Source organism: Otolemur garnettii, unplaced genomic scaffold (genome assembly GCF_000181295.1).
Source record: "Otolemur garnettii isolate 467f Iridium unplaced genomic scaffold, OtoGar3 scaffold00111, whole genome shotgun sequence".
NCBI classification, from domain to species: domain Eukaryota; kingdom Metazoa; phylum Chordata; class Mammalia; order Primates; family Galagidae; genus Otolemur; species Otolemur garnettii.
Window position 1 is genome coordinate 4,342,342 of NW_003852506.1, and position 20,635 is coordinate 4,362,976.

At 43.6% G+C, this 20,635-nt stretch overlaps 1 protein-coding gene across 7 annotated transcripts in view; it reads left to right on the top strand.

Annotated features, from left to right (window-relative positions):
- TIAM1 (T cell lymphoma invasion and metastasis 1) overlaps positions 1–20,635 on the top strand; it is a 368,684-nt gene that overhangs the window by 244,826 nt on the left and 103,223 nt on the right. For all 7 annotated transcript variants that reach the window (XM_023517428.1, XM_023517430.1, XM_023517429.1 and 4 more), the window contains 2 exons: positions 3,638–4,079; positions 9,496–9,668. In XM_023517428.1, the coding sequence (XP_023373196.1) occupies positions 3,638–4,079; positions 9,496–9,668 (615 nt within the window). The remainder of the gene's footprint in view (positions 1–3,637; positions 4,080–9,495; positions 9,669–20,635) is intronic.

Sequence of the window (20,635 nt, forward strand, 5' to 3'; positions counted from 1 at the left end):
GTGACCCTCCAGTTTTCAAAACAGGGAAAATAGGCTTTGAATTTGCCTCTTGCATCCCCACTTTAGTACAGGAGCCCATGTAAGCATTTTCGCCCGACTAAAATGGCTGAAAAACCTCCCGCTCAGCAGCTGTTGTATGTTCTGGGCTACAGCTGGCCACTTGTGCATACATTCATTTTGGGAAAGTGCCAGCAGAATGGAAATGGGTAAGTTCCCTGAAAATCTGGCTTGGGAGGATCTGTCCTGGGAGAGCAGGATATAAGGGCCTTCCTGCCCTGTGAATGTTGTTCATCATCGGAAGTCTCTTCAGTGGAGTGTTTCTAACATGGAGAGTTTATTTTGAGTGTGTTCTGGAAATCTCTGCTGGATCGTGCACTATGTTTAGAATTACTTTTCCACTTAGCTAGAGTCTTACCATTTCCCTTGATTTCCTCTGACTATTTTGATTAAAATTTAGTATTTGAATATAAAAATGAACACACCTTGCCATGGCTGTGAAGACTGTTGAAGATCCATTAGTCTATTCCTCCGTGTCCATCTCCCGGATTCTTTGCTGCTGGGAAGAGTGAAAGGTTTACAGGTGCTTCTGAATATGGGGAGAATCAGGTTTCTCAGGTGTGAAGTGTTTGACACTGATGTAGGTAGGGGCTGTTCTGAAAGATGGCCGGTGTAAGTTTGCTACCAGTGAGAAAAAGAACGAACAGTGTTGAGTCCTGCTTCTGGCTGGGCCATTGTCATTTCCAATGGTGAGAGAATGAGCTTCTGGATACTTGGGACATCCCAAGCTTCATGACTAAGTACGGGCTGGGGTTAGGCAACCTGCCTGTTTTCCAGTGGCTGGGTCACATATCAGTGGGGACATGTGTACCACTGAGCCTGAATAACCACTTGAGAGAAGGTGGCGTCATCTGGGATCACTTGGACCACAGATGCAAGAGCATTCCCCAGTGATGACACCGAGTCTGTGCTCCTAGACTATGCAGGCCTAGCTGGGGCAGCAGGTCTCTTACCTGGAGGAATCACTTCGCTCAGTTTAATGGCTATTCCAGAGGTGAACATGCTTGGTCTGGGCTGCTGCAGGGTTTGAAGTATCAGTTGGCATGAGCAGATGTTCAGGTGTCACAAAGAGGTGAGTGTCTGTAGAAGCCCCAATGTGTAGTCTAAATAGAGGCTCACCTAGGGGCATTCTGTCAAGGGAAGGTTTGTGGGAATACAGCAAACCATTAGGAGACAAGCTCTTGAGAGCTGGTCTGTCAGGTGGGTCTCTGTCTCTCTTTCCTGCATCCTTTCTTCATCTTTTCCTCTGTTCTTCCATTTTTGGGTTTTAGCTCTTTGCCAGGCAAATAGTCCCTCAGCTTTTGCTTGGGGAAAGCTAGAAGAGCCATTGTTGGAGAACAAGGGGGGAAGGCATGGAGTTGAATAATTAGGCAGAACCTGCCGTGTTGCCATGTGCCATGGCTGTGCCACCTATAACTGAGTCATGGGGCTACCGTGTAACTGTGGAAAAGGTTTTGGGAAGCCTGCATTCCACCACATTTTTGCCACCAGCCAGACGTGACTTTCTCAGCCCCAACACCCTCATCTGTTCATCGAGGAGATGTCTTTTGAAGTTCCTTTTTGTTCTGGAGCTCTGGGTATCTCAAGATGTGTGGGATCATTCTCCCCTTCTTTGTCTGGAAGTATCTCTTAGGGATGAGGGATGTTACCTATGTACAGCTTATCTTTCCCTGTCTTACAGAGAAGCATCTCACCTCTTTGCATGTAAGAGGAGTTATAGGTGATTCCTCCATGTGTACCTAACCTCCTGAGGGAGGGCTGAGGCATACGAAAATGGACCCAGAAGTTTGGGCAATTCACAGACTCCTTGTCTTCCATGACTCATGGTTATCTGTAATAATCAATGATTGTCACATTTTCTTATTGTCCTATATCGACAGGGAAGCATAGAGTAAATGTCCCTGCTAGGGAGAAATGTTAAGTTGATAATAGTGTTTTCCTGTTGGTGTAGAGGATTTTTGCCAACTAACTGGTCCTGGGTCCATCCGTGGCTGTTCACAGGCAGGAGAGCAGACAGCAAAGTGATGGGACCAGCAATTACAGGCGTCTGCCTCTGAGCCACATTCATGGTTTCTTTGTCCTCCTTTAATTCCTTCTGACTCCCAGGGATCTAAACCCCATTTGAAGTGGATTTGATCCTTAGAAGCTCACCTGGCGGTCTCCTGCTGCCATTTCACTTTCTCCATTTCTTTTTTCCATGTCTGGCTCAACTCTTTTAGTTATTCATGTAGTATTTACCCACAATGAAGGCGGACTTTGAACTATTCTAACTTAGAATTGACTAAGTGGGATTTGTGGAGATATGGGCGTAGCACCTGTCTGGGCCTGTGTAGGACAATATTAGGTTGTGGCATGGCTTATGCTGCCCCATGGGCCTTTTGCCAAAGATACGTGTCTGAAGCATTCATTTTTATGGCAGTTTTGAATATCCAGTTACTTTTTATGTGTCTGAATCATAATGAGCTATTTGCGAGACTATACGCTGAGAAACTGGTGAGACCACCAAGACCACCACACCAGATACTATAACGTCTTACCAACTCTTCTTCTATGTCAGACTCATCCTGCCATCCCCTACTTTGGGGAGTAGTCAGTCTCATTTCTTATCCAAAGGACTGTTGAGCTGCCCTGTCCAATACTGCTGTCATTATCCTCCCTTGATTACTACCATTATTTAATTATTGTTTATGGAAATGCCTGTAGCACTTTAGAGCAATTAAGATTCTGATTTAAGAACAGACCTCTCTGTCCCGGATATGTTCAACTTGAGAGCAGGGGCAGCTTTGGAAGTTCCCAATGGTTTCAAGCTGGAAATTGATACCCCAGTATCTTGGCAGTTGCCCCAAGCTGTCACTTGGCCCAAGGGCAGCGAGTAGCCTGCCTCCAGCTCCTAGCATCCCCGCTTTGAAAGGGCAAGGTAATTGGAGAGCCTGCCTCGGAGCTGTGGGCCCCACAGACCTTTTTAGCACAATGCAGAGTGAGAGGCTGCTTGTTTTCAAAAAGCAAAGCTGATTAGAGGATGCGGACTCTTGCCTTTTCCCGGGACATGGGGCCTTGCTGGGTGAGTGGGGGTGAGGCAGTGTCACTCTTATTATAAAAGAGACTCCAATCAGGCCTTTAAGTAAATAAATAAATAAATAAAAGCAGTGGAAGAAGGTATCATCTGTAAAGACCTAGTTGTCAATTGTCACTCCCCTACCTCTGGAACAACCAATCTGCCTGCAGAATTTCCTGGAGTCCAGGGCAGGCTGATGAGGGTGAGGGCACTGAGCTCTCAGCATGGTGGTGGTAGCATCTCAGTATTAGATAAATGATGTGCTCTTTGAAATGTTTTCTGTGTATTTCTTGAACATTCTAAATCCTTTGCCTTCACGCAGGGCAACTCAGGGTTTCCTATGTGGCTCTGCAGCTGAGTCTGTGCATGTCCAGGGCTTGAGAAGGACGTGGCCCAGGAAGGTGGGCGGTGGTGTGCCCCGGGGATCTCCTGCACCTGCAGAGCGTCCGGCTGGACACGCAGGAACTCCTAGGCTTTTGGCGTGATGCTTGTCGTGATGCTTTTCTCTCCCTCTCTCCCTTGCAGGATGTTAATACAGGCGAGGGCAGTGAGTTTGCGGACAGTGGGATTGAAGGGGCCGCCACCGACACGGACCTCCTATCTAGGCGGTCCAATGCCACCAACTCCAGCTACTCGCCCCCCACGGGCCGGGCCTTTGTGGGCAGCGACAGCGGCAGCAGCTCCACCGGAGATGCGGCTCGCCAGGGTGTGTACGAGAACTTCCGAAGGGAACTGGAGATGAGCAACAGCGAAAGCCTGGAGGAGGCGGGCTCTGCGCACAGCGACGAGCAGAGCAGCGGCACTCTGAGCTCCCCGGGCCAGTCGGACATCCTGCTGACTGCTGCGCAGGGCACGGTGCGCAAGGCTGGTGCCCTGGCCGTCAAGAACTTCCTGGTGCACAAGAAGAACAAGAAGGTGGAGTCGGCCACACGCCGGAAGTGGAAGCACTACTGGGTGTCCCTGAAGGGTGAGTGGGCGGAGCCCCAGGCGGGCGGATGCTGGATGGATGGATGGATGGATGGATGGATAGATGCGCAAACTTTTGCAGATCCTCTATGGATAGGTCAGGTAGTTTTGTTATCACATAGCGTTTGAGCTCATACTGATTAAAACAATTGTTATCTTATTGAACATGACATCTACACTCCTGACACATTTTTAAAGGTACAGTACAGTACAGTACAGTACAGATCTCCGGGACTTACTCATCTGAGATGGCCGATTAGTAACTTGATCAGTAACGCCCCCGCCCTCACCCCTACAAATGAGATTTTATTTTCTTTACTTTTTTTCTCTGTTTATCTAGAGGAGCATCTCCTGTCTAGTTTTCTCATATATACAGAGATTCTGTATATATGATATGATATGATTCTGATGCCAGGTTCACAGAATCAGTTACACATTTAAAAAATCTTTTTAGAATCATTCAGGGTTGTGCTTTCACAGCGACTCTTTTGTAGGGGAAATCAATGGCTTGAATCCTGTGAAGCTGCCTTTTTGTTTTCTTTTTTAGGTTAAAAAAGTGGTTAGAATATTACTGATTTCACAGGGTCCAACCTGATGTTCCTGGAATGTGTAAACCGTATGTGTGTGAAAAAGTCAGCAGCTCTGCTCAAGTGTACATATACAGAGACACACGCAGAGGTCACTGCATTTTTGTGCTTTTATATGTTGCCATTCAGGGCCATTGTGCATACATTTGTGAAGCACGTGTATGTATTTTTGCGCCCCTCTGCATATGTCTTGGTAGTGTGGAAATTATAGTACATTTGTACTCTCTGTGTTTTCAAAAAGAAAAACACCGTTTTGAGCATACTTAGGGTTTACATCATAAGCTAGGATTGAAGCAGAATTAACATATGGGGCTATCCGGAAAGTATCCAGCCACGGTGATACCGGCTTTCATAGTACATGGTTGGATACTTTCTGGACAGCACTACTATGTCAGAATAGGTTCGGATGTTTAATGAGACTGATGCAAGGGCTTACCAGTTCCAAACCAGGTTATTTGCTGCTAGATTTTGCCACCTGTGGTTGGCCTGGGAACTCATCCCATCCTAGAGGTGCAGAGCAGCCTGGAGCCCTGCTCAGGGGGCACACACGTGCCTATGTGGTGACGCACAGGTGACACTTGCACAGTAGGGTTTGGGTGGGCCCTGGTACTATTGGCTGTTGTGGCTGTTGCTTTAATGGCTGGTGTTGGAGAAGGTGTTGGTTAGGATATGAGTCTTGCTGTATGGCCCATATACCCACAGTGCCAATGCCATAAGCAAGACAGAACTTTATCCCCCTCCTGCGTATCAGATATAGACCCTTGGAGGCTTGTGTGGTTTCCTGTGTAGTCACTCAGGGTCTAGGCTCCTCTCTCCTGGTGTTCAGCTATTCGTAGAGCTTTGTCTTTTAATGATTATTTGATGTAGTGGTCCTGTCCGTGAAACACTCCTGTGTATCTTGTGGCAGCACAGTGGAGAACTGCTGCCGTTCCTTCTCACCCATGGCCTGCCCTGGCTTAACTTGGAGGCCCTGCAGGGGTGGTGGTATCTGAGGGCCTGGATCATGCCCGCTGCTCTGTCATGGGGGTGAGTGGAGGAGATGGGAGGGAATTCCTCTTCCACCTTCTTGAGATGTGTACACCACTGGGCACCAATGCCTCTGTTCCCTTTTGACCTTCATGGTGTTTATTTTATTAATTAGTGCCAAGTTCTTTTTTTTTTTTTGAGACAGAGTCTCACTGTGTCACCCTGGGTAGAGTGCTGTAGCATCATAGCTCACAGCAACCTCTAACTCTTGGGCTTAAGGGATTCTCTTGCCTTAGCCTCCCAAGTAGCTGGGACTACAGGTGCCCGCCACAACACCTGGCTATTTTTTTGTTGCAGTTGTCATTGTTGTTTTAGCTGGCCCAGGCCAGGTTCAAACCTGCCAGCCTCGGTGCATGTGGCTGGCACCGTAACCACTGTGCTATGGGCGCTGAGCCTAGAACCAAGTTCATAACAGCCCGCTCTGAAGACCACCTTTATGGCAGTCATGTGAGGACTCTCTGGGTTGTACCTGATACCTGCTGAATCACAGGGTTTAGAGGCAGCCCCTGTGTTGGTTCACTAGGGCCACCATGACAAGCAGCACAGACTGGCAGCTTAAATAACAGAAATTTATTGTCTCATAGCCCTGGAGGCTAGAATTTCAAGGTCAAGGTATCTACAGGGTTGGCGTCTTCTGAAGCCTCCCTTCTCTCTTTGGTTCGGAGATGGCCATCGCCTTCCAGTATCTTCACACAGTCTTCCCTCTCCTTGGTTTTGTCCATATTCCCTCTTCTTATAAGGACATTGATCATCTTGGATTAGTGCCCCCCCACCCTGTGACCTCATATTGCCTTAATGAGGTAGTGAAGGTTAGGAATTTGGTGGGTCACAATTTTATCTCATAACAGACCCTAAATTTTGGTTCCCAGGTGATTCTTACTCTAACTGAGAGCAGCAATGTTAGTGGCGTAGAAATAAAAATAATTAGTTGACTTTTTTGGTCTTGGGCCATAGCAGAGGGGCTCATTTTGTTTCTGGTGTTCCCTCAGAGAATAAGTGACAAAGGAAGCCAGGGTTTGAAGGTTCAGGAGTACAGCTCACAGGCCCACTTGGGGAGGGAGGCTTCGCTTTTCTGGTGACCCAGATCAGAGTGACACAGTCAGTCAGGATCCAAGCCCAGATCACAGAGCCACAGAGTCCTCCATGTGTTGATCCTAACAGGTCCCCATTATGTGTTGACATCCTCAGGATTTTGTCCTTGCCACTCAAAAGCAAGTCTTGGCGGCTGACTTTTTCTTAGATATTGAGAAATAAAAAGCAGAAGAACACCTGGGAACTGTGAGAATAGCTTTTTGTCCCCCAAAGACTCTTTCACATGAGACAACATTACTAATTTAAAAAAACAAACCAAAAACCCCCCAAAATGGTTTCATCTGAAATCAGGCTCTGAAGTAGAGAGTAGAAGAAAGAGCATTCAAATTATATTCAGATAAAGATGGTGGAAAACAGATTTTGTCAGGGAGTTTGAGGTTTTGGATCTGTTGCTTCATGTGTGTCTGAAAAGTGGAATAAGTTGATCATTGGGGAAAAGCTGATTTCAATTATCTACTGTTTTGAGGATTCTAAACCGAAGATGAAAAGTTATAAAAATAACTATTTGGGAGGATCATACATGTTTGGGATATGCTCATATTAGGATTGGGGCACAACTCTTTATTTATTTATTTTTTTGAGATAAATTCTCACTCTGTCCCCCAAGCTGGAGTACCATGCCTCAGTCCAGACCTCAGATTCCTGGGCAATCCTCTTGTCTCAGCTTCCCAAGTAGCTAGGCACGTGCAACCACACCTGGCTAATTTTTCTATTTTTAGTAGAGATGGGGCCTTGTTTTTGGTCAGGCCGGTATCAAACTTCTGAGCTCAAGTGATGCTCCTGCCTTAGCCTCTCAGAGAGCTGGGATTATAAGTGTGAGACACTGCACCTGGCCATGTGCCCTAATTTATCATCCACAAACTTCTCTCTCTGTTTCCAATGTATGGTAAGTTAGTACATGCCTTCTTTTATGTTAAAAATCTACTGATGATGAGCATATTGTTAGTCATGAAGATTATTCAGAGCAGGGTTTCCCAGCGGTGGCCCTGTAGGCATCTTCTGTGTAATCCTTTGTCCAGGGGGCTGCCCTGGGCATTGTAGGATGCTTGGCAGCTTCCCTGTCCTCTGCCCACCAGGTGCCAGTAGCATCTCCTCCCACATTGTGACAACCCAAACTGTCGTTGCCAAATTGACTCTACCACAAGAACTTCTGATTTAGGAAAAAGTAGTCTCCCTGCCATGTTTGTTTTCTTCTTTATCTCTAATCTATGCTAATTCAAGGCATAAAAATAGGAGGTAACGTTGAGCCTGCTATTTGATGTGCCTGTCCTGAGAAACTTCCTTGAGATCTTCTAAATCCTGGGGATGTGGGGAAAAACTGAGTTGGGGCAGATTACTCAAAAGGCATATATTTAAAGTATCTGCCTCTAACTTTTAAACCCCAAACTAAAAACTAACTTCTCCTAAAAGTCTCTAGCAATAAATGACATGTGACTTCATCTTTTAAGAAATATTAGCATAGGACTTGACCTTTGAAAAAAGAAGCAACCATAACTTGAAAAGGCAGAAGGATTAATTGAGACTCCTTGATTGTGGAGACGGGGTTCAGTGTGAAACCCTAAAGCTCAGGAGTACTGCACAATTAGGACTTGACAGCACAGCCTGTGGTCAAATTGTTTTGGGGAGAACATGTGAAATGGGTGTGTAGGGACATAGCCGTGTGTAGGGACATAGCATTCAGCAGTCATCCATGGTATGAGAAATAATATGGGTTAGGAAAGGATGCCTGTGAACCAGTGTGGCTTCCACTGGTCTGCATCATTCATTTCAAGAGCTTTGCCACTCTCATAAAGTGTGGTACTTGATTGCGGTAAGGGAGATGGTGAAAATTAACAGAGTAGCTCATGCTGAAGTGGAGGGAAAGTCATAAAATTGCACCCAGGCTTCCCCTGAAATTGGGTTCGATTAGTTGAGAGTAAGTGTTCAGCTAGTAATTGCTATAAAAGTGAGCTTCAAGTTTAGGTGATGATGGAGGGAATCTCTTTAAGCTATCTTGTCACAAGCCTATGAAATATTCTGTGGCTACGGTCATAGTGCCATCAATTTCGCAATACCATTAAGTGTGGACCAGGACTCTGGCTTCCTCCATCTGTGTGCCATGCATTTTCTCTTTCAGTAAGGATGAGGACATGGTTTATTTCTGGAAAAAAAATTCATAGATAAGTGCTGAGGCCAAAAGCATTTTGGGGTTCCTTTTCCTCAAAGCATTTCAAGCCATTATTATATATTACTTTCTCCAAGGACAGGAGCCAGAAACCTAGTCCATTTTCTAGAGATTTCCTGATTGCATATCATGTGGGACATACTGGAATGGGCTGCGAACACATCCTGTCCTCACACAGTGCCAGTTCTGTTTCATAGAACTGTGTTTGAACCCAACACTGGGCAAAGGGGCCACAAGATCCTCATGCATATTAGGAGACCTGTAACCAAATGCTCCAAAAGAGAAAGTGAGTTGCTGGAGGAACTCATGAGGCATGCTTGAAGAAGTCCCATGCAGGCTGAGAAGCTGTGACTTAGGATCTTTGTCCTTCTCTAGGCCCATCCGAGACTTGTATCCAAGCATGGCTCCATTTTCTTTACTTCCTGGGTATGACGCACTTTAACTTCCAGCTCTTTCCTTCTGACAGGGCACACGTCCTAGGTTCCACTACAGGCTTTTTGTTGCCCAAGCTCCGATTACTCATGCAGACCCGTGTTGTGTTTCTTCAGGATGCACACTCTTTTTCTACGAGACCGACGGCAGGTCTGGAATAGACCACAACAGCATTCCGAAGCACGCCGTCTGGGTGGAGAACAGCATCGTGCAGGCTGTGCCCGAGCACCCCAAGAAGGACTTTGTCTTCTGCCTCAGCAACTCCCTGGGTGATGCCTTCCTCTTTCAGGTTGGTTGGGCCCGTGCTTTGCAGGGCATTACAAACCACTGAACTGAAACCTTCTCTCTTCCCCCTACATACTCCACCCTTTTTTTCCTGTTAGTGGTGAAATTTATCTGTTGGTCATTATAGAAACAAAGATGGTGAATGACAAAATAAATATCTGTACTGAATTCCAGGAATGAGAGACCTCATCCAAAGGGTTTCAGAGTGAAGGCCAAGAGAGGTTAAGAGATGGATGTGAGAAACTTGCTGTGTGCGCTGTGGGTTGAATGATTTCTTAGTATAGTCCCCAGTCCCCTTTCTCTTGCATTTTAGACAGGGATCATGAATTCCTCATTTTAGACATGATTTGAGCTGTCAAAAATTTTTGTCATGATATATTCTTTTCTAATATGAATCATAAACTAAAATAATAATACCCCAGAATGGCCAGCTATACCTAAACATTTTCTATTACTCATCTTATCAGAACTTTTCTACCCAGCATTCTTAAAGTTTGACTGTCTAAAAAAAATACTTCCCTGCTAATTGCTTCAGGGTTAACATTTGCTTTTATAGGGAATCTTTTGAGTTTGGATAGTTGTAATAAACTCTGTATAAACTTTTTGTGGAATTATTTTAACAGACTTTCTTTATTTATTCCGTTAATGAATTACTTTATCAAATCTTTACCCCATGCTTTCTGTGTACTGTGCACGATACTGTTGAGAACACCAAGAACATTTTGACAGTTCCTACCCTTAATATTGCTCATGTATTTTATAATGGGAGGGACAGACATAGGAACAAATCTTTATAATGTGGTAAGGCCCAACAGTGAATATTAAAGGAGATGCAGGAATACACGGAGTGAAATGAACCCTGAGGATATCCCATGAAAGGACAGAACTGGAACAAAGGTATGGAGGAGAGAAAATTTTTTTCACTAAGTTTCTGGCTTTGGCCTCTATAGCTATTTCTGTTTGGACAATTAAAGTAAGAAATATAAAGTGATAATTTTGTTTGTATAAAGACAAGGCATCTGTGGGTTTTTTTTTTTAACTTGATGTAAAACACACAGAAAAGGAAATACATAGAACATTGCTCAATGAACTATCTCAAAGTAAAAATGTAACCATCACCCAGGATAAGAAATAGAAGTTTTAGGCACCCTAAAAGCTACCTCCTGTCTCCCCACCCCCTCACCTGCAGCTTATTGAATGTAGTGAATGTGTCTTTTATTATTAAAGCAAGGACACTTTTGTTTATCTGGGAATGACCTGATTTCTCCTTCATTTCTGAAGGGTAGTTTTGCTGGGTATAGAATTCTTGATTGGTAGTTTTAGGGCCTTGAACATAGCATTCCACTTCTTTCTTATCTATGTAGTATCTGATAAAAAATATCAGCTGTTAATCTTAGGAAGATCCTTTGTTATGTGATGAGTTGCTTTTCCTTGGCTGCTTTGAAGATTTTGTCTTTGTTTTTAATAGATGATTATGATGTGTTTAGGTGTCAGTCTATTTGAGTTTACACTATCTGGAATTTATCATATTTTTAAAAATGTGTTGATGTGTGTTTGTGTGTGTTTAAATCACATTTGTAAAGTTTTTGGCTATTATTTTTTCAAATAGTTTTCTTGATCATTTGTTGCTTTCCTCTTCATTTGTAACTTCTATTTGTATTAGTATGCTTAATGGCATCCCACAGACCTCTGATCATCCCTCTGATCGTTTTTCTTCCTTCTCTTTCTATCCTATTCTTTAGACTGATAATCTCACTTAATCGACTTTAAGTTCACCAATTCTTTTTTCTGTTTGCTCAAATGGGTTGTTTAGCTCTTCTGGTTATTCTGTATTTTAGAGTTTACATTTGGTCCCTTTTAAAAAATTCTATTTCTTTGTTGATTTTCTCTATTTGATGAGATTATCCTTCTATATATCTTTAGACATGATTTTTAAAATTCTTTGAATATATTCAAAATAGTTGATTTAAAGATTTGTCTAACACATTCAACATTTAAACTTCCTCCAAGATTATTTCCATTGATTATTTCTTTTTCCTGTGTATGAACCATAATTTATTGTTTCTCCACATGTCTTATACTTTTGGTTGAAACAGCACATGTTAAATAATATGATGTGACAGACTCTTGAAAGCAGATCCATTCCCTGTTCCTCAGAGTTTGTTGTTTGTGGTGGTGCTTTGTTTTGTGTCTTATGAAATCTGTAAAATCTTTCTAGATCATAGCTGGATTTTGGGTATTCTTGCCTTATTATAGGTTAGATGATTATCCTAATTGATTTTAGGAAGGCTCCTTTTTTTTTTTCTTATACATTTCTAGTGTGAATTTTTGATAGGATCTTCATTGCCATAAAATTGCTCCTAGAATCTAAATATCCAGTAGGTCATGTTGAATAATTTGTGTGTGTGTGTGTATGGGGGCAACATGAGACCTTATTCTTGAAAACTTGTATGTATTCTTGTTATGGTTATATTTTTATGTTACGTCTGTGGGATAGAGCACAAAATGAAACTTTTCAAAGGAAATTACTGCTGTTTGGGAATCATGAAGGCATTTTTTACCTTGTGCTTATTGTAATCCTTATAACTCTAGAGGAGACGAATTTGAATGAAACCTGTGTGTGTAGGGGTGAGGCTAAGTCGGGGAGATCAGCTATGATTGTGAAATAATTTGTAGGTTATGCCAGCCCCAGGGCTCAATTCAGTGCACACAATTTCCAGAGCCTTCATGCTGTTGATTTGATGCCTTTACTCAGATACCCACAGATTTGCCCATGGAAGGGAGATTTAGGGTACCAGCAAAAGTAGAAAGGGGATTTTGTGTGCCGGGTGGGGATAGGAATGAGTATGAATATAGAGCAGTTTATATAGAAGTGCTGCATAAGAAGTGCTGTTTGCAAAGTGAGGCTATGGCTCTTGCATTTAAACTAGTATTTTAATTAGAGTTCTTTCCTTCAACTTGAAGCCAGGGACATTGCCTACCACCTACAAAGTGTAGTTTCATGTTGGGCCTTCATTTGTCTATTACCTGAGGGTTTCACTCACACTTTAAAAAAGCTTACCCACTTCTTTGGTAACATATGCTAATATTCATTTTAAATTCTTACATTATGCCTTGGGAACATAGCTACCAGGCAGAATAAGAAAGATGCCTAATTGGGTAAAAACATCATATGAAGTTATATATCTAAAGGAATGTAGAAAATGGTTATCTCTGGGATAGCTCATGCCTGTAATCTTAGCACTCTGGGAGGCCAAGGTGGGAGGATCGCTTGAGCTCAGGAGTTCAAGACCAGCCTGAGCAAGAGCAAGAGCAAGACCTCATCTGTACTAAGAATAGAAAAGTTAGCCGGGTATCATGATGGGTACCTGTCTTCCCAGCTACTTGGAAGGCTGAGGCAGAATGGTGGGTTGAACCCAATAGTTTGAAGTTGCTGTGAATTAGGCTGTTGCCATGGCACTCTAGTCTGGGGCAACAGAGTAAGATTTGGTCTAAAAAAAAAGAGAGAGAGAGAGAGAGAGATTCATAAGTTAAACAAAAAAAGTAATATCCACACCATTAAGTTGAATCATAGATTAAAGGTGATAATGCAGTTAAGAGTCTGATAAATAGCAAGTGCTCAATAAATGTTACAGTGACCCTTTAATAATAAAGAGAAAGAGACTAGTTTCCTGTGCTTCTCTAAATAAGTATCTTCATAGAGATTGAGTGTGGCTTCACTGTGAAAAGGCTTTGAGTTTCATTAGGCTCTTGGATTGCCACTCCTGACGCTATGCACATGCCCTGGGCAAAAGCAGCTAAGTGAGGAAAAACTCTGGAAATCTTTCACAGGGAGGTATCAAGTAGATGTGGTAGAAAATATTTTAGAGGGAGGCTGGGAGAGGTCGCTCATGCTTATAATGCTAGCACTCCGGGAGGCAGAGGCAGGTGGATGGCTTCTTGAGCTCAGAAGTTCAAGATTAGGCTGACCAAAAGTGAGATCCTGTCTCTACTAAAAACAGAAAAAACAAAAAAACAAAAACAAAAACTAGCTGAGCATAGTGGTGTGCACCTGAAGTCCCAGCTACTCAGTAGGCTGAGGCAAGAGGATTGCTCAAGCCCAAGAGTTTGAGGTTGCTGTGAGCTATGATGATGCCATGGCTTTCGACTCAGGGCAACAGAGTAAGACTCCGTCCCCGCCCCCCAAATAGTTTAGAGGGGATTTAGCATCTTGGACTTGAATTGACTCAAGGTCAGCCTCCTTCTCAAGTAGGCACCATCTCTGCAAGGTCCCTCCTAGCAGGTTGCAGGTTAGCCTACCCACTGGGCAGCCACTCCCATTCCTGGGTGGAAACTTTGTTTAACTTTTCAACTATCTGTTTTAAAGCCCTAAATTCTAGAAAGTTCTTGGTCGTGTTGAGAGGGTATGTTCTTTCTGGTGATCCTTGCTATTTCCTTAGGGTTTCATATTCACTGCTGGAGTCTAGTGTGGGTGTTCCTGTCCATTCTCATAACTGTTATTTTATCATTTTATTTTTAGAGCTGAGGTCTCACTGTGTTGTCCAGGTTAGACTCAAACTCCTGGGCTTGAGTGACCCTTCCTCCTCAGTCCCCCAAGCAGCAGCTATAGGGATTCTCAGGCCTCACATACGCTGTGCCTGTGCCAGGCCTTATCTCCTCATCAGGCTACCCTGGCCCAGGTTCCTGAGCCATTCTTCCCATTCTTATTGGTAAGTGTGCTCCAAAGTGAGGCATCCTGGTCTCCAGGTGGTCTGTCCCCACACCCTGCAGTGAGGCTTCTGTTGCTCTTGTTTCTTTCACAGTGTTAGAGTTAATTCCTTTAATTTATTAGAACCACTTAAAATTATTGACTCAGATTGAGCTTATGGTTTCTTAAACCCCCAGCATCAATGCTTATTCAATAAGGTTTTCCCATTTTATTTTAACAGATTTTTTCCCAAAAGCTCCAAAGTCAGAACTTAAATTTTACCTCTTTGAAATGTTATTCTTGTGACTTTGTCCTCTAATGATCCTTTTGAAATCATCTTGGGTCCCTAGTTGAACTTCCTGGGTGTTTATATCCCTGTTAACTTTACCTTATAAACACAGCTTTGTTGGTTTACACATTGACCTAGCCAGGTGTCCTCAAACTATGGCCCACGGGCCACATGCAGCCCACCTAGGACATTTATCTGGCCCGCTAGGTATTTTTGCCGCCACTGCCTGTCCTGCTTAGCAGCTGACTCATACCAGGGCCCTCAGTCTGGCCCTCCAACGGTCTGAAGGACAGTGAACTGGCCCCCTGTTTAAAAAGTTTGAGGACCCCTGACTGGCCCATAGCTGAGTCCTGTTTTCCCAGCACTATGGATCATATCCCTGCCTCTAGCCAAAAACTTAGATATATTGACCTTTGATTTTGGCATGGACTAGTTGTAGGCAAGGGCCAACTCTAGATTGTGAAGAGCCCCAGCCGCATATTTTTGTTGGGGGGGGGGACTGTTATCTATATAAAACATTTGGCCCACCCTGGATTCACTTATCAGCACCATTCTGATGGCCCAGTCTCAAGCAATCTTGCAAAAGAAATTCCACACAGGCTGGTGGAAGCAACCTGTAGCCACAGACACTCATTCAAGAGCTTAGGGCATCCTCTTGACACCACAGAGCAGGGCGGTGCAGGTTGAGAGCGCTACCTGAAGGGGAGAAGTGATATGAGGGCACCTCTGGACCCTGCCCTTTCCTGGCATCAAAATTTTAAGAAGAGCGTTCTAAACTAGGAGGCTTCCTGAGGTACAGGGCCCGGATGGGGCCCCACTTGCCTGCTTCTTAGGAGAGTGCTAATGGTGAATGTGGATGGTAAAGTGTGAAATGAATACACAAGGCTAGAAATAACTGGAAATAGAATCTCTGATGTTGGTACACCAGAGGTTTCCCTACACTGCAGAGATTTAATTGTGGTTGAATGAAATCTTAGTATATAATTTGTGTACTTTATGTATTATGAAAATATGTTATTAACAGTATTGTCTTCCATTTCTTACATTATTTTAAATTTGCATTAAATCAACTTGAACACAGTTTTAAAAGAATTCAGTTAGTCTTTATTTGTTTATTTAGCTTTTGGAGACAGAGTCTCACTCCATTGTGCTGGAGTTGAGTGCTGTGGCATAGTTAGAAGCTCAAACTCATGGGTACAAGTGACCTTCCTGCCTCAGCCTCCCAAGTAGCTGGGACTATAGGCCCCTGCCACAGCATCCAGCTAATTTTTCTATTTTTGGTAGAGACGGGTTTTGCTGTTGTCCAGGCTGGTCTAGAACTCCTGAGCTCAAGCAATCCACCTGCCTCACCTCCCAGAGGGCTGGGATTACAGGCTTAAGCCACAGTGCTGGCCCAGTTAGCCTTTAAGAAAGGCTTAAAGTGAAATTCTCCCCACCCCCCTACCAGCCTCATTCGCCAGGAGCAAGTGTGCACAACTATTTTAGCCGATGTTTTTCTGTTTGTGTTCTGGCATTTAGCCTCATTTCTCATTAACATGCTTATATTGCGTTTTCTTAACGGATTTTAAACATTAACTATTGACTTTTGGTTATAACAAATGACTAGCTGTGTAATATACAAAGTATCCTTTCCTTGTTTTCTTACATATGTATATAAAAATTTAGGGTTAAATAATAGTTAATCTTGTTATGACCATATAAATACTATTAGCTGTTAAGCCAAGCAGTATACTATGATTTTGTTTCTTTTTTTGAACAATCTCTTGATTTTGTTTTTCTTGTAGTTAATGACTGCCTCTTGTTTGTTTGTTGTAACTTGCCTGTTTTTCTAGTTACACAGCATTGATATTTTCTAAACCTCCTGTACATTAGGTAGCTGGTTTATTTTTACCTCTTTCTCATGGACAGTTGCTAGCTAGACCTTAGGTATGATAGTTTCCCTGGAATTTTTCTCTTTATCATCCTAGTTATCTTCCTGGCTTTCTTTTTTTTTTTTTCTTTTTGAGACAGAGCCTCAAGCTGTCCCCCTGGGTAGAGTGCTGTGGCATCACAGCTCACAGCAACCTCCAACTCCTGGGCTCAAGCGAGTCTCCTGCCTCTGCCTCCCAAGTAGCTGGGACTACAGGCGCCCGCCACAATGCCTGGCTATTTTTTGGTTGCAGCCATCATTGTTGTTTGGCGGGCCCGTGCTGGATTCGAATCCGCCACCTTAGGTGTAATCTTCCTGGCTTTCAAATCTTCCTTTTTTTCCTTAATAAACTCCTTCATTTTAATGAAAAGGACCTATTCATTAGGTTCAATAGTATCTTCTTCACAAAATGGTACATATTTGAAAATGTTTTTTATTTGAATAATATCTGACTACTTTGGAATTTCGGCTTGGAAATCATTTTTCCTTGGTTTAATTATTTCCCATAACATTCTCATGTCTGATCACCTTGTGTGTGCTTTGTTTTCTTTTTTTCCTCTTTGAAGAATTTTAGAATCGTCTCCCTTATCATTGGTGTTCTGGTCCTTCATAGTGATTTGCCTTGTATTGAAATTTTAATTTTCATTGATTTTTTTTCCCTGAGAGCTCATTCATCCTTTCTTCTTTCCTTTCCTCCCTCTTCTTTTCCTCCCCCCTCTCCTTCCAGTCTCATTGTTCTTTTTTCAGGGCACTTGTGTATAGCCCAGATTCTCTCGTGTCTCTGAGGGTACCCTGATTTTAGGGAATCTTTCTGTTTCAGGCATGATTCGCCTTCCTCCTGCTGCATTTTCTTCTGTGTGCTTTTGGTCTCTGCCTTTCATGCTGGAGGCTTTCAGCAAACGTCTGGTCATGCTTGACTGTCGGGTCGCATTCATGTGTGACATACCAGAAAGCTGCTAGATATCACCTTGTGCCCATTATAAATGATAGAGCTTTTATAGCCTGGGCAGATCGTAAGTGGCCCATGCTATAAAAGGGACTCCAGTTGACCATATTCAATGGTCTTTAGTTGGAGGCCACTTAACTTCACCAGAGATGGATCCTGCCATTGCTATTTACCAGGCAGGCTTCAGTTCTTCTCCATTTGCAGCAAATAGCCTCTGCTTCTCGTGTTTGGCTTCATGGAGTCTGGAGCTTCTGGTTTTCTCTCAAGAATGAACCTTGATATGAGATGGGTGGTGAGGTGAGGGTGGGAGGGGTGCACAGTTACAGGACTCTCTTCAGGTTTGGTGCCTGTAGCTCAGCGGCTAGGATGCCAGCCACATACATCAGAGCTGGCAGTTTGAACCCAGCCCGGGCCTGCCAACAACAGTGGCAACTACAACCAAAAAATAGCCAGGCGTTGTGGCGGGCACCTGTAATCCCAGCTACTTGGGAGGTTGAAGCAAGAGAATCACTTGAGCCCAAGAGTTTAGCTTGCTCTGAGCTGTGACGCCACAGCTCTCTAAAGACTCTCTTCAATGGGGGAGGAGAAGCTTATACTAAGTTCTCTTTATAGATATTAAAAGTGATAGATTAATTAAGTTTAAGTTTATATAAATAAAACTCTTAAATATGGTACATGTGGAATCCATCAGAAAAAAGTCTTTGTAGAATCTACATGGGAACTTTATTTCCTATTTAGCCTCTTCAAAACTTACTCTTTTTTGTTTCTTTTAAAATGAAAAAAGGAGTTTGACCTACTTTGTGATTATTCTTATACTTCTATGAACTTGAATTATCCAAATTTTAGTCTCTTAGATTTGGCATATGTTCCTTAGCGTTTCTCTTGTTTAAAACGAATTTCCCTTTTCCTGCCACTCACAGAAACCATTGATTATCTAAAATCACCGAGTGTCCTCCATGCACTTGGGTAATTGAAGCTAGATCTATTTAAATACATAATGAATACCTGAGCTTCATCTTAAGTCTGTACTCAAAGGGGCTTTTATGCAAATTGCATTTTTTGTTGATTATATTCCACTGTTGGCATGAACTTTGCTTATTCCTTTCACTGAACTTTGTGCAGTATGTATGGCATCACCAGAAAGCAGAGGAAGAATCCCAAAGCCCCACTCCCTCTCTCTACCTGTCTACTGCCGTTTTTTTACTGGAAGCTGATGAGTGGGGGCAGGACCAGCAGGTGACATTGGCTGGTGTCCCCTTCCTACCTTTGTGACCACTAGATTCTGATAAAGGGACCAATCGTGGACCCAGTATCCCTAAATGAACTTGCCTGGTTTAAGAAGGTGAGGCAAGGCCAGCGGCTTTGAGTGGGTTTTTCTAGCATGATCAGATTTTATTTATTTATTTATTTATTTGAGACAGAGTCTCAAGCTGTCACCTGGGTAGACTGCCATGGCATCACAGCTCACAGCAACCTCCAACTCCTGGGCTTAAGCTATTCTCTTCTCTCAGCCTCCCAAGCAGCCGGGACTACAGGCGCCCGCCACAACGCCTGGCTATTTTTTGGTTGTAGTTGTCATTATTGTTTGTCAAGCCTGGGCTGGATTCAAACCCGCCAGCTCTGGTGTATGTGGCTGGCGCCCTACCCTCTGAGCTATAGGCACCGAGCTGCGTGTCAGATTTTAAATCTTGGAGAGGCTACACTGGAAAACCGTGTGTCAAGTTAGCAGTCTGCTGTGATCAGCTCTGTGTAAAGGGTGGTGAAATGTTTTGAGACTTTTTCCTGCTTAACTAGCTGTCGAGGCCAGTCTGTGCAGAGTTCACCTTCTCTCATCAACACATAGCTCCCTGCGTGACACTGCAGAAGGACAAACTTTGCTGAAAAGCTCAGTTAGTGAATTGTGCGTCTTAGAAATTGATTTGGCTTAATGATAGAGAACGGTGGGGACCGCTGTTTTATTTAGACAGGACAGCGGGAGCAAAAATTCCCTCTAATGGAACTGCCTTCAGCCACTGACAGGTTTTAGGAGAGTTGGAAGACTGAGGCATATTTAATGGTTAAACGGGCCAATAGCTAAATTTTTCATAAAGCTGTCAACATATATTTCTGTGTATATTTCCCTAGAGTTGGGGGATTGTTATGGGGTTTTTACTTTTCTATAAAATTTTATTTTGTGATTATTCTTTTTAATTGTGGTGAAATACACACAACATTCAATTTCCCATCTTACCCATTTTTAAGTGGCCGGTTCAGTGGCAGTCAGTACACTGGCGTGGCTGTGCGGCCCTCACTACCTTCCACCTCCAGAATTCACTGTCTTTCATCTTGCCAAGCTGAAACTCTGTATCCGTCACGTAACAACACTATTTCTCCCCATCTCAGCCCCTGGCAACCACTCTCTTCCTTTCTTTTAAATAAATAAGTTCCAGCATAGCTGCTTTGCCCAAGTTAAATATATACCTTTCAAAGGCTGTTTGACATCGACTGGCATCAGCTTCCTTCATTTCCACTTCTTAAATGGGAGGCAACACAAGCTCTCTGGCAGCAGAATGGACCGTGTCACTGCTGGCTGAGTTTGCCTGGGATCCTCATAAGTTGGGGGGAAGAAGGAGGCCCCCTTTTATTAAGTAAAGAGTGTGAAAGGCTGTTGGTCATCACAACATGTTGGATCATGGTCCTACTTGGGGTTCCGAGTGCGTCACGCAGACTCCTTTCTTTTCAAAGCATCACCTGTTTTGAAATGGATGATTCCAGTTGGCAGTATGTCAGTCAGGATGGGTTGGATTATGCTACACAAAGGAGCAGCCCTCGACTCTCAGTGACTGACCGTAGCCCCTCATTCCTGCCCCGGGTCTGGTGGAGCTTGTTTCTGAAGCCACACTGCTCCTGGATGTTCAGGAACCTGGACAGACAGAAGCTCTACCTTGACACAACGCTCTGTGACTGTAGGCAAAGGGACAAGAGCGGGGCGCATCAGGTCTTTGTTGGGTAGTGACCTGTGTTGCTTCTACTAAATTTCACTGGCCAAAACCAAGGGCCATGGCCATGCCTGGCTTCAAAGGGGGTAGGAGAGTTCTATTCCCGTATTCCCAGAAGGGGGACAGCTAAAATGTGGAGTGGCTCATGCTCATGACCCTTCA